The following is a 15105-nucleotide window of genomic DNA, read 5'->3' on the forward strand; positions in this document are numbered from 1 at the left end:
TGATGACACTTAATGTGTGAGTGAGAGCATGAAAGTAGTGCATCCTCAAGACACTCATACCCTTCTTGCTTAGCAAAACAATATTCTCTTGCAACACACTAAACATTGATTTTTGATTATTTTCTTTTCCTTTATACTTAACTCCAACACAATACCAAAACCACACCCTTCCATTTCCTTTTTGAGACCACACCCTTCCATTTCCTTTTTGAGACCACACCCTATTGATCATATATAGCAAGGAAGGGTGAAAGTCAAGTGAAAGTGCAAGGTGCTAGTGCTAATTTGAAAAGGATTGTATTATAATAATCTAGGTACCATCATCTAGTTGCCTTTTTGAGACCACTTATCCCCATTCATAAGATTGACTTTCATTCTTATGAATGAGGATAATCTTTATTGCATGATCATAGATTAAGCAATGCATTGAAAATTCTCATTGCATTGGTATGAAGCTCCTCAAAGAAAAATAGGTGTACTAGTCTTCTTGTAGCTTGCCTCATCATACTAGTGAATCCTCCTAAGATTAGTTGTGAGTTTTTAAACCTTGTTTTCATCCATGTGAAAACAATATCGTGCAAATCTCCATGGGTTTCCTATACGCTAGTTTCTTTAGATGTGAGTTATAATAGGTAGGACAAGGATTCTAATATCACCATCTTGGTTTCACAAAATTCTCTATTTGAGAATAAACAAGTAGGATTATATGTCATTTTGAAAATCAAGATCTTCGCATGAGGGTCCCTCTCTCCCTATTGTTGATACATTAACTTTTTAAAGGTGGAATACATTGTCTAAAGACTCATGAATCAAGAGATAATGATTAGAAAGGAAAAACTCAAGATTTATTTGTAGATTGTGGATGTAAAAATGACTTAATGAAGAGTTATTTGCAAATACAATGGCTTTAAAAACCTTGTGATGATAATCTTTTATAGTGACATCATTAAATTTTGAATGGCTACAAAATGTATTGAGTGCCTTTTACTTAGAGGGCTATATGGGAGATCCCCAAATACCATAGCTATATTTCTTATCTCTTTCAAATACAACTACTTTATCAACACAAAATAAGTCTAATAGCTTGTTTATGTATCCAAGAGTTGAGGAATCCTACTTTCGACTCACGATTTCAACTTCATTTTTTTAAAACATAAAAGGGTAGGTTTTCACAAAGTTTTTTGCAATTATAGCTATCAAATCTACATCAAGGATGTTAGTTTTGTAGAAAGGCTTTTGCATAGTGGATTTTATAGGGGAACACAATTCTTGAAACCATGTTGAACATTTTGAGGACGATAAAAAAGAAGCATCATTAGTGTTTAGGTGGGTTACAAATTTTGGTCTGCCACACGCCCATATATATATAAATATATATGTATGTATGTATGCATATCTTCCTTTTGACCAATCATAGGGGATCAAGGAGAGCTATTGCACATATATCATAAGCTCGCCTTTTTTTAAAGCTTGCATTCATACAATTTGTTGAATACTCACATTTGTGCTTGAAACTTCATGTTCCAAATGAGGAATGTTTATTTCCAAGGGACTTGAGAATGAATCTTCAACTTTTGAATTTTTTTGGGAATGCATTTCAAGGTCTTTGGTGTCTTTCCTATGGAGCTTTTCATTTGCAACTTGTACTGGTTTGATGTCAAAGATTTTGTAGATTGCATATATTAAAACTTGAGCCAGTGCTAAGAACACTCCAATACAGTTGGTAATCTGATCCGAAAAGCAATGTTATACCATGAAAATGAGTAAAAATTATTCCTTATCTTAGAAAAAATACTAAGACAATATCAAATGTGAAAAAAACTTACTAGAAGATAAATATCTTTAGTAGATATTGCATACGCAAGCCATGTAGCTCCATTGATAAGTAAACCAAGGGATAAAGTGAATGGCATGTAGTGTACGCTCGCAGTTTTGATCACCTTCCACTATAAAAAATAGATAGGTTAAATGTAAATTTTGGAACAATCCTTTGCTCTCAAAATTTCGAAACTAATTTTACAACTTAAGCTAAGTGCATCTACATTATTCCTATTGACTACATGGGGAAAGTTAACTTGATTGTAACTTTATCAATAAGGAACCTCCTTATGTTCTTCTTAAATATAAATGGAAGGTTCACACTTTCCAAGAAATCATGTACACAAAATGCTTGTGGTCAACATAATGGAATAAAAAATTCCCTACCTCTAACTTAAACATGTAGACATTTCGTTTAGCATATTCTTATAAGTAAAAGAGAAGTGCAATAATACTTACAATTATTGTTAAAGGTGCTGCATTTGATGAAATAGCACCCAGAATGCATAGAAAGCCAACTTTAGGGACCATATCTTGATGATTAAGTCTAATTGTAGACACAACAAGGGCCACGAAGAAGGCTAATATCAAAAAGAAGAGAAGGCTTGTTTTTCTCTGTTTAAAAAAAAAAAAAAAAAGTCAGACCCATAATGTTGGAACTATTGATTGTTTGTGTATGGAACAAGCACAATGTTGTAGAATGCAATTTCATTTTCAAAGCACATGAAAGAAAAGAATTGTAAAAATCAACCAAAAGTGAAAAGTAAACATGACATGATATTATAATGAATAGTTCTATGGATTTCATTTTGTTGTTCCTAGAGTTTTATTCTCATTTTGATACAAGTACACATGATTTCGATATGTCTCAAAATAACATTAGATTATATCTCTTTATTAATAAACAATGTAGCTTTTTGGTGCATAGTGATTACTTCAATCATTTCAATGTATAATTTGAATGCCATCCATTCTACACTCATTGATCGCTTTAGAGACATTGATGAAGAAATGCACACAACTTAATTATGGTTTTTGTTTTTGAAATGGGTGCTAGCTTTGGAAGGAGAGCAATACTTCTTTATTTCCCCCTCCGTTGCAAGACAATTTGAGTTCGAGCACATGAGCACATAACATTTTGCCCAAATATCTATCCCATAGATAGGTTAAAGGTCATCTATGATGGAGTGTGAAGATGTGACTCGATGCATAGCTCTCAATATCAATGTGAAGAGTAGAAATATGAATGTGAAAAATGATACTACCAAGTGTAGAATTTCTTGAAGCTCTTTCTACCTAATAAATAAAAAATTGAAATGCTAAGGCCAGTAGAAGAACAAGGTATTGATCTTACCTAGAAAGGCTTGGTCAACTTTTTTACTATGGACAAATCTCATCCCTAAGTCATTTTGAATATGCAAAACATACATGATTCTACTTCTTGTGAGACACCTTTGCTTGGGATACTTAGAAGACCACTTTTTCAAAGTCAAAGAAGGGTAATGACTTTGCTAGAGCACAAAAGCTAATTTTTGTTATAAGTTGCTTATCACAATTGTCAAACCAATGAGAAATGAATCTTGGACCTCCATAGGTTGATTCAAAAGTGAGGTGAAAGATCATCTCACATGTGAGTGCACACACACACACACACACACACACACAGACACACACACACACACACACACACACACACACACACACACACACACACACACACACATGCACATGTATGCATACACAAAGATCCATAAGATGATTGAGGAAAAAAGTTAGATGATAGTTAAGGTCAATAAGATGTGGAACTATGTGGGCAAACATTAGAGATTGGGTGCTATCTTCTTAATTGGTTATTTGGTCAAGACATTACCATGTACACCAAAATAGTAATTCCCCACATGTAGTTCAAGCATTTCACTCACTCACACACACACACACACACACACACACACACACACACACACACACACATACATGTGTATATGTATATACATACACATATATACATAGATAGATAGATATATGTACATGCATACATGTGTGTGTGTGTGTGTGTGTGTGTGTGTGCGTGTGTGCGCGCATGCACGTGTATGTTTATAGATGTGGCATCATGCTAGACATACACTAGATGTTGCACGACCTATGATTATTGAATAGATAGTAGTAGTGGAATTAGTAAGTAACACCTTGATGCTTTAACCAAATGGTCACACATATGACCACATAAAAAGGTGGTAGTATAGATTGTAGAGGCCCAATATCCCTTAACAAGATAAGGCTTTTGAACTAGAAAGCCCTTTGTAGAGGACTCGACCACAAGTGTTATGGTGTGGTGTTATAACTTGCTTTTGTTTTTGTGCAATAGCATTCTTATTTCATGCACGAACATTTGTGCTTGTTTTGTTTTGTGAGATGGATGGGGATGCATTGCACTTGTAGCATAGTAGGAATGCCTCTTTCTTTGAATTCACTATCGATTAAACACTTAGAATGCATAATCGTAATGTTTGCACAAGGGGCGCATTGTTGTGGGAGGTTGCATTTGTGATGTGAGGTGTTCCTTATGCATGGGATAAGATATGTGCACAACTCTAGTCATTGTTGATACGTGATATGATAGGGTGCAGGTGAAGACAATATGTCTTCGTTGGCCTTTCATAATGCGAAGCTAATGTGAAGTAACCTACCCTTTGCATGCAACCTAACGCCTGCATGGAAGGAACACTAGTCGTTGATTATGGGAGTTGGGACGTTAGGTTGGCATTACGTGTGCATGGAGGTGGTTGATGGAGGAGCTAACTGTGTGCTTAACAAGAGTATGAGAGAGAGAGAGAGAGAGAGAGAGAGAGAGAGAGAGAGAGAGGGAGAGACCCGTTGGGACTTGGTGCTGGCGAAGTAGAGGTACAAGGCGAGGTAGAGGAGCTGGAAGGCGGCGGTGGCGGCGCTGATGGTCAGCACCAGAACCTTGCTGCCATCCTGGGAGTCCAGCAGGCCGTAGTAGGCCCAGAGCAGGCTCGACAGCAGGCTGAACAAGTAAGGGTGAGCCGAGTACGAGCCCGTGCTCTTCTTTTTCACAATCTCCCAGAATACAGGCCTTCACCCCAAAAAAAAAAAAAAAACAAACAAAGAAGCAATAATTACAAATTTTTAATATTCCATAATCACCTCGTTGTTTCTCCTACAGAGAATGTGATATATATATATATATATACAGACTCATATCATTATATTTTATTGTTGTTGTCGTTATTAAAGCTTCTTACATGGGCGTGAAGAGCAAGAACACAGCCGTCACGTTGCCTGCCACCCTCGCCAAAACAGGAAACGTATTAGAATTGAGCTGCACACTACTTCGATATTCGTCAAAAGCTTTATTAAGCTTAACTGTATGTATCATATATATATTTCTCTCTCTCTCATGTATACATATGCATGTAGATATTTCATCTCATACATATACATACACTTGCATTCACGTGTGTAAATGCATACACACAATAGATGCCAGCACGTTTTTTGAAGCCTACATACGTATGTATGTGAATGAGTAAGCCAAATGTGTCTATCACATACACACAAAAATCCACATTTTCGGAATGCAAATTGTGCATTCTCTATTATGCCTCTAGAGCACCACCCTCGATGACATTTGAACTCATGTACCCATCAAACTCAACCCACACTCAAATAACTAAGCTACAACAAGCTACTATATAATCGACACGCAAATTAACTATACTACATATTTGTTAAACTCAACCCATGCTCAAACTGGCTAAGTTACAACCCAAAGAACCCATTAAATCTCAAAGAATGTAGACAAAGCCCAAAGTCTTATCCAAGTTATGAAAATACATAGACTCCTTTCTTGTGAAACTAAAGTACACACATACACGTGCACATAGAGAGAGAGAGAGAGAGAGAGAGAGAGAGAGAGAGAGTACCAAGGATTCCGATGACAAAGCTTACACTTGCCATGGCTTATCTCACAAGTTTTCTCTTCACTTGCAATATGTGAATTGTTGTTGCTCCTTTATAAAGCTCAAACCTGCATTTAAAAACCTCATTTTCAATCCATTTTCACATGTTCCTACAAAATGAAGCCATCAAACCTCCAATTTGACACAATTATCTCCAGATGGTTGGAGATCTCCATTCTTCCTCACTTTTACAGTTTCATATACACATCATTACATTCATATAAGCATCATTACAGCCCTCAATACCTTTTTATTCCAATAGGTATCCTATCCATCTTGTAGGATTCTTCATGCTTTCAAGATCTATTGGATTGAATAACATAAAATCTACCAAATGTCAATGTATGCAAGGACCCGACAATCCTTTACTTTAGTTCTTAGCCATGTGTAGTTGTGAAAAATTGCCATCAATCACCATTAAGGTTAAGAATAGCAAATAAATTAAGTCACCACAAGAATATATAATTCATATGTCTTAGTGCTATCCCCCACCCAATTTTCCACCATTGAATCCTCCACCAAGTCAATAGAGCATAAAATTCTATATCCTTGTCAAGCCACATAGTAACTTCTATGCATGTTCGAGGAATGTCAGAGACGCCCAAATGCTAAAGAAATCTAATGATTTGAGTGTTTTAACTGACATTCATAGAATTTCACCTATCAATCTCAAAATAACATGAAACATCAAAATCTCATCATGCCATGGAATCTTTGAGAAAACCAATGAAGTTTTCATAAGTTTGTCATCCATCTTACGAAAACAGTGCGCACTAAATTTGGGCTTTAGCAAGGGATAGGTCTTTTGTGGCTTCACATGATGAATATATTCATGTTAAGAGTTTGCAATTGAATGGTAAGAAAATGCAAGATCAAGTATCTACTAGAATCACAAGAAAAATCCAAAAAAACCTCAAGCAAAACAAAATATACATCCAACTTTTATAGATGATAGAGACAACCATATGAATGATGATGATGGACATTTAAAGTTTTTAATGACCAATTCTAATAGTGAATGAGTTAGTATAATGGTGCACGCGAACCTTAGAAAACCCCTTAGAAAGTCCAACAAAATCATCCAATCATAGATACATCATTAAAATTTGCCAAGGACATGTAGTATTATAAAGCCAAAATTGACTAAGAAAAATCAAATTTCTATAAATTCACTATGGACTTAATGACTCTAATGCCTCTATAATTTTCCTTTTAAAGTTATAAGATGTGAGTGGAATGCAAAAGGAATGCCAAAACTACGGTGTAGGTGATGTAACATGTTTCTTAATGTCCAATTTATAGGCCAACTTTTGAGGATGCTACATAGGTGTTGTCGTGTGCATATGTTAATGTGTCTAGATTGTCTCATGAAAAGATGTTTTCCGTACTATTAATCAACTCCTACAAAAGGATTAGCGAGGAAAATCCACTGCGAAGTGCAGTGCATCGAAAGGAGATATCCCTAGCCAACAACCTTTGGAAGGCAAACCCCACGTTGAGCTGAAAAATCCCCCAATTCATCAAATAGACAGCCGAAAAGGCTTTGCATTGTTGGAAAAGTTTATTGTAAAAGGGGACTATCCCTTGGGGTATGGACCCCTTGGGAAGCAAAGGCTTAAAGAGCCTTGTAAAGTGAGGCTTTTTTTATATATTTTTTGGTCTTAAATGGAAACAGCGATTGGCTGAAAGTAGTGCGCACACAAGGCCTGAAAAGCGCGACGGTGGTAATGGTAAGCCGAGGTGGCAGGAGAATTCAGCTGGTCCTGGCCACGTGTAGGAGATCGATAGGCAAGTGCAAGCTCCACTTGCGATCGTCTGGGGTCATTAGGGGCGTCTTAAAGCTAATTGTGTGTGTATTAAAGTGGTTAATTATATGGATTGTGCGGGTGATAGAGGTAGGCCACCTTGATGGCTTTGCGGATCTAGACTGAATTGCGCCTGGTCTGCGAGGCCCGCGAGTGAAAGGCCGCCGTCGACCTGCTCGCTGATGTCGCCCTCGATCTGATCCGCAAAAAAGACCAGTTAGGAAGGGATGAGGATGAGAACGTCCCGCACGATTACAGTACTGATGAGGATGGACCCTCTCTTATAAATTATAATCCTCACAAGCAATATAAGAGCGCAGCGCCACTGATCGTAGTGCTGTGTGTTTGTGTCAGACCCAGAGAAGGGTATATATATATATAATATATATATATATACCAGAGAGAGAGAGAGAGAGAGAGAGAGAGAGAGAGAGATTAGGGTGATAAGGCGAGATCTGAGAGTGAGAGGGAGAGCGAGAGAGATACATATATATAGTTTCTAGTGCAAGGAGCTTTTGATCAATATTAGTCTAGCGTAGGGAATTCCCTAGCATTTCCTATGCATGTCCCTACCACCTAACCAGGGAGTTGCATACCTTAAATATCGCTGTACGAAACCCTCACATGTCTATATCATTTTACGACATATAATTACAGAATTCCATTCCCCACATCTCATCGTTGGGGATTATAGCGAGGAATTGTAGAGCTAGTACATGTACATTCCTTACATTTGATTAGGGAATTCTCTTTCCCACGTCTCATTGTCAATACAAGATGGATCTTGTTGTGGCGAAGGGAGGACCCCTAGGCTCCCCCAAGCGTCCCAGTCAATCAACAATTATATTTTAAATCACATGACTAGAAAGAAATTTTGGAAAGCATATTCGAAAATACCAAATAGTCCCGGGGAAAACACTATTTGTATACCCTCTATATCACGGGCGGTCAAGGCCTATTTACAAATTATATCTTTATTTGTGAATTTTTCTTTCATAAAACATAACCCTTTTCTATCCAATCTATAAGTGACCCCTTTATATGAGACCCTATGTAAAAAATATGTAAAATGATATTTTTAAAATCCGTATGTTGAGCCCACGTGATACATACATATTTATGACTGATCTCCCCAAGCAAATAGTTTGGATCGCAAAAATCAAGCTATTGCAGTCATTTTCAAACATTCCACCTTAGACTATATTTAAACATAAAAGACAACTTTTACCATTGCCATAAGACACAAACTAGAGGTGACAATATAGATTGAAAGTTGCAACTCACAATTTGATGGAGTATGTGTCTCAAACGCCCCTTCCTTGTGCTTCTCAAATGGGCTAGAAAACTATTTCCAATACATACGCACACACCTTGCCCACAAGTGCATTATGAGAAGATACCTCACCTACCAAGTTGGCTACCTACAAAGAACATAAGGTCACTGAATTGCCCATGATTGCATTATGAGAGGATACCTCACCTACCTAGATCAAGTTAGCTATCTACAAAGAACACAATATCATTGAGCTCTCTTTCTCTCTTTCTCACTACTTGAAACCTTTGTTCCTAGAACATTTGAGAGGATGCAAGTTCTCCAATTGTGAGCATGAGATTCATTAGCAAGCTAAATGTTACCATTGACGTTGTGTGTGTGTGTGTGTGTGTGCGCGCGCGCGTGCGCATATGCATTAGATTCATTAGCAAGCATGTGGGTGTATCTCAATTTCTCTCATTGTTACTCCAACTCTTGATGTATCACACACACACACGCACACACATTCTCTCTCTCTCTCTCTCTCTCTCTCTCTCTCCTCTTGACCGATTGAGGTAGCCTAGAGTTTGATATATATGTTAATGACACATGCATAGGAGGATATAACCAATCATTGCTTGAGCCAAATCCAAACCACCCAAGTTCTTCTCTACATGGGAGGAGATCTAGGTTATGCATCAGCTTGATGTCAACAAAGCAATGAGGGATTTCTTGGGATGATGTATACCATCATTGCTGTTGTAGGTACACTTAATCATTTATGAAACTACTAGCTAGATGTCTCTATCATCAACATTTAAGATTTAGATTTCTTTTGTTGTATTGTTTATTTGCAAACACTTGCATCATTTTATAGACAATTGTACTTATGGCTTCATACTTCATTTTGGCCTGTTGTTGATATTAATAAATCATTTCATTTCATGTGTGTGTGTGTGTGTAAAATCTCTGCCCCCAAAAGCTTTAGGCAAGCAACTATTCTTATTACAATGAGAATACTCTTACTCTCTTTGTGAATGTGTGTGTGTGTGTGTGTGCGCGCGCGTGTACATGTGCATAATCGTATTCTCTTTGTAATAAGAATAGTTGCTTGCCTAAAGCTTTTGTGTGTGTGTGTGTGTGTGTGTGTGTGAGAGCACATACATATAATTCCATGATTGTAATACTAGGATTAAGCACAAGGGATTAGGCTCGTAGGCACCCATATTGACATATTTTTTGAACTACAAAAAAAAATTACGAGTATATCTATGGCTTTGAAAAAAAGCATGTCAAGAGACCCACATCAAAAATTATGTTTAAATGCCAAAATATAAACAATTTTTTTTTCAAAATGTTACATGCAAGTAACCTTGCATTTTTTATGTTTAATAAGGTGGTTGATTATACGTGCTATGTCTTGCAATTTTCATGCTTCATAATACACAAATAAATGTGCTATGTGTAAACGAAAAGCCATGGAAGTATAACTATCTACATACCTATGACCTATAGCCAGTGTTCTACAACCAAGTACTCCCTATCCCCCCCCCCCCCCCCCCCCCCCCTCTTGTATGTTCATTGGGATGAGCATCAAATTTACAAATTACATGCACATATTAGCAAAAGATTACACACATTAATATAGATTGAGAAAATTAAATGTACTTAACAAACATGACCAAGAGTAGTTGATATTACTTGAAATATACAAAAAGCAAGCTAGTATGGCTTCTAGTACCTAAGATACTACTATGTATATCAAAGCTTATATGTCTACGAAGAGCTATCACCCCCAACCCCTCCCTCTACATCATCGATCTCACCATCTTCATTGCCATCACTCTCTTGATCATGGTGCTCTTTGCTCTAATCTATATCATCCATTGCTTTGCTCCCTCCCTCTCTTGGATAAGTAATTACATATGTAATTTTGCTACTCAAAGCACCACCTCTCTTGGATAAGTATGCTTCACTTCAATACAATTCCAATTTCTTTAACTAGTTTATCCCAAGGCTAAGTGACATCAAACCTCATGTTTCCTCTACTTCTAGTATTACATAGAATGAATCTTTGTCCCATGATGGAAAGTAGAGTGATGTATATGGACATTCTACTAACACTAACATAGTGGCTCAAAGCAATGTGCTTGAGACATTAGATCCTAAACCCAAAGCTACTAATGTCTCTACTAGTCCCCCCCACCACTAGTTAGACCCAAATGAGCAAGCTGAACCACCAAACAATTCAGTGGAGGTTTCTCAAACCCATCTCTAGATCAGTACTACTTAACATGACCATCCATCTTGCCTTCACCCTTTGCTCATATTTTAACCCCTTAGTATCATGGATATTCATTTGACAAAGGAATTCAATTTGTTTGAAGTGAAATGCCTACTCTAAGTTGATACCAAATATGCTACTTATACCAAGTTATTTGCCATGATTGATCCTTTAGTACCAATTTTTCATCCACATGCATATCACTCTTACCTTCCATGGTTCTTCAATATAAACATTCATTTTTCGGTCATCTAGACTACTTCATCAATCATCCCAACATTTTGCATCTACCTTTGACATGAGTGCCATAGGACTCACACTCGTCTCAAAGGGGGATAATGTTAACAACATAAGTCTTGGATCTATTTGATGGTCGATTATTATTTTTGGAGTGCTTTAGCGATTATTTTTTAGCACTTTTATTTTTGTCCTTCATGGACATCACATTACATGGTTATAGTATTTTGTGATCTTTTTTACACCAATAAATATTTATGTCTATAATAAAGATGAACTAACTGTGCACATTGTATCTCTCTCTTACATTGTATTTCTCACACCAATAGCTATTGTGTGGATTGCGGATTTGAAACTAGAATTGCATAGAATAGGTCTCATTAGGTTAAGGAAAAAGGATGCTTCAAGGAATGACTAGCCTAGATCCCAAAAAGTGGGTAGGACACCCAAAAGAGAATGCAAACCTTAATTCAAAAGTGTGAAAACCCTAAAATGCAAAAGGGGCACAAACCCCAACCCTAAAATGGTGCACCGCCCTACATAAGTGACCTAGTTCCCTAATTTGTGCCTATATTAGGATAGGAGGTCTCAGTCATATTTACTCTTTTTGTGTATCCATATTACGAAAACTTTATCAGTGCAACTATTGAAGCTTACTATTCTCTTCTTCTATTCTATCATCTTACCTTCATTGTTGAGAGTGATTGAGAGAGAGTTAGTAAAAGGTGTATTGAGCGAGGCACTAAGGAAGGGTAAAGCTCTTCATCGTCTTCATTCTCTTCTTCTTCTTCTCTCTATAAGCTTCTTGACTCATTGGGTATGCTTGGTTGTAGATGCAAAGTGAAAGCATTAGATCATGTTGTTTGGATCATGCAACTATCTTCAAGCCTTCAAGCTTTTGGACTACAATGCAAGAAGGTAAGCTGGTGAGTTCACGTCACCTTGAAGCTAGTCTTGTATTCTTACTTTCTTGGGATAGAAAAGAGGATGCATGATTAGTTAGAGCTGTTAACAAACATGGATCTTGAACTCAGTTTAGCTATGGAGGCTTGAACTCGTAAGCAAGAGACATGAAGAAGATTGATGATTAGATACAAACTTTTACTCAAGTAAATTAGGTTCCAAGATAGATTAGCTTGGACTCATAAACACAATCTTGAGTGGATAGAGTTACAGACTCTAAGTACAAAGTACGATAGCATTCATAAAAAAGTGAACCAAGTACATGCTTTTATAGCTTTCCAACTTCTCCACTGTCCTCACTGTGCATATGGGATTCAGGATAGCTCTTCTTGAAGCATACATCATTTGTCTATTTCTCAACAGCTCCCCTCAAATGATGAGTCCCTACACTTGTTGGCTTTTGCCCCCCCTACATGATAACATGGCTCGGAAGACTAGCTCATAGGCAGCCTAGTCAAGTTAAAGCTTGGGACTTTACATCTTGGCAAGGGTTTTACAAATCAAATCCACTAAGGGAACAAATTCCTTAAAACAATTTGTCATAGTTGTTGATGGTAGCAGAAGTATCTTTTTCTTCTTCTTCATTCATGAATTGATTTTGGTGGTGGTTATTCTGCATCTGCAGTGCTCTTTTCTTGTGGAAGCATTCACTGGCAATATGGCCAATTTTACCACAATAATGACATGTCATCCGATTCCTGTTGTCAATGTTGAATCCTCGACCTCTTCCTTTGGGTCCAGTAGCTCCTCTAGTGTATAAGAGGTTTTCCCTTGGGCTAGTTTCTTTTACATCTTTGCTTTTAAACTTGCTTTCTTCATCAAGCAGTGAGTGCTCAATTTCTTTGAGTGAGAGACTTGGAACCTTACTTAGAGTGGACACAAGGTTCTCATATGGATCCTTGTTTACACTTGCAAGCAGTACGGCTATTGCTTCATCTTCATCAATATTCTTTTTAAGAGATGCAAGCTGAGTTTTTAAACTCTTAAACTTATTAATATGTGTATGGTCATAGAAGCACTGTCTTTGATATCCAGTTTATAAAACTGCATGAGAAGTTTTACCTTTGAATTCTTTGCTTGAGTACCAAACATTCTATCAAGTTCCTCCCAGGTGGTTCTAGCATTTCTAATGCCAGATATATGATGTAGCACATCATCACTTAATCCCCAGGCAATGATGCCTAGTGCCTTATTATTCATCTTCTTCCATTCTTTGGATTTGAACTGGTCTTCTTCAACGAACCCGTCTTCATCATCTTCCTTCTTGTTATCTGCATCATCTTCAAACAAGTCCCACAAGTCTTTCCGCATAAGATGGTACATGGTCTTCTCCTTCCAGGCATGGAAGCCTTCACCGTTAAACTTTGCTATATGTTCTACTTTAGTCATCTTAGTAGGAGGTCTTACCACGAGAACTCTCGGGCAGTGTCTATCCCTTTACAAGAAGATTGAGATTTACAAGTGATTTGATAATTTTAAAAACATTACATAACTTGAGAATGTTCTTCAAAATTGGAATCGAAAGATGAGTTACTCTTGAGTAATTGAAATATTCAAGTGCCAAGAAGCACTATTTGAGTATCAATAGATACTATATCTTTGAAGATCTTGATATTTTGCTCGATGTTGCTAGGTAATCTTTGAACTTCCCTGGATCCTTCTAGATCTATAGTAGGCTTCAGAGATAATTTCAGAGTGATCAAGGTCACTATTGATGATGCCAATAAGAAAAGATAAGGTTGCCAAGCTTTCTAAGTTCTTGGCTATGGCTTCCACTTTTTAGGGTTTCAGACAGCCCTGGTTTTTTTGTTGTAGTAGGAGCTTGGCGCAGACATTCGAGCTGAAAATTGGATGGGGGATAGCCTATAGTATAGGCTTTAAATGCCCCATACAAGCAGGGCAGATCGGAGCCTCCAGACATCACACAGACTGTACGACTGCCACAAGGCACAGCAGAGACAACGATGGCAGATTTTTGTAATGCTGGGCTTTGCGATGGACAATGTCGCGCTCTGATGCAATAGGGATCTGCGCTGGGAGCAGAGGAAGAGCTTCTTAGTAGACACCTTAAGCTGAAATTGTCTGTATGATGAGATCTGAGAGCTCCACTGAAGATAGGTACAATCTGGCTATGGTGGCCAAGAAGAAGTGTGTGAAAATAAAGTAGGAGATGAACTCAACCAATTGTCCTAAGCTGGAGTTGAGCTATGATAAGCTGGAGAAGTAGGAGAAAGGGCTAAACTGAGCTCACCATGGCTCTGATATCGTGTTAACAAACATGGAACTTGAACTCAGTTTAGCTATGGAGGCTTGAACTCGTAAGCAAGAGACATGAAGAAGACTAATGATTAGATACAAACTTTTACTCAAGTGAATTCGGTTCCAAGATAGATTAGCTTGGACTCATAAACACAATCTTGAGTGGATAGAGTTACAGACTCTAAGTACAAAGTACAATAGCATTCATAAAAAAGTGAACCAAGTACATGCTTTTATAGCTTTCCAACTTCTCCACTGTCCTCACTGTGCATATGGGATTCATGATAGCTCTTCTTGAAGCATACATCATTTGTCTATTTCTCAACAAAAGCAAAGCGTTAAGAGACAAGGTGAGAGATTGTCATCGAAGCAAGTCACAACTAATTCTAAAAGAATAGAAGTCCTTCCAATGTCCTGATTGTTGTGTGTTTATCCAACGTAAACTATAATAACAAAAAAATAAAACAAACATCAAACTAAATGTAGATAGATGTATCTTTGATTAGT

At 37.3% G+C, this 15105-nt stretch overlaps 1 protein-coding gene across 1 annotated transcript; it reads right to left on the bottom strand.

Annotated features, from left to right (window-relative positions):
- Positions 1–1257: 1257 nt before the first annotated feature.
- On the bottom strand, positions 1258–5881 carry LOC148037756 (bidirectional sugar transporter SWEET16-like). Its single transcript, XM_087677349.1, has 6 exons — positions 5763–5881; positions 5082–5118; positions 4690–4912; positions 2278–2433; positions 1827–1946; positions 1258–1728 (listed from the first exon to the last, which is right to left on the bottom strand). Exons 1-6 carry the CDS (start codon positions 5794–5796, stop codon positions 1477–1479), a joined length of 822 nt encoding a protein of 273 aa, XP_087533475.1. The 5' UTR covers positions 5797–5881; the 3' UTR covers positions 1258–1476.
- Between the last annotated feature and the right edge of the window lie 9224 nt (positions 5882–15105).

The sequence above is a fragment of the Lygodium microphyllum genome, chromosome 4 (genome assembly GCF_053477565.2).
Source record: "Lygodium microphyllum isolate KBCC chromosome 4, Lygodium_microphyllum_v1.1.10, whole genome shotgun sequence".
NCBI classification, from domain to species: domain Eukaryota; kingdom Viridiplantae; phylum Streptophyta; class Polypodiopsida; order Schizaeales; family Lygodiaceae; genus Lygodium; species Lygodium microphyllum.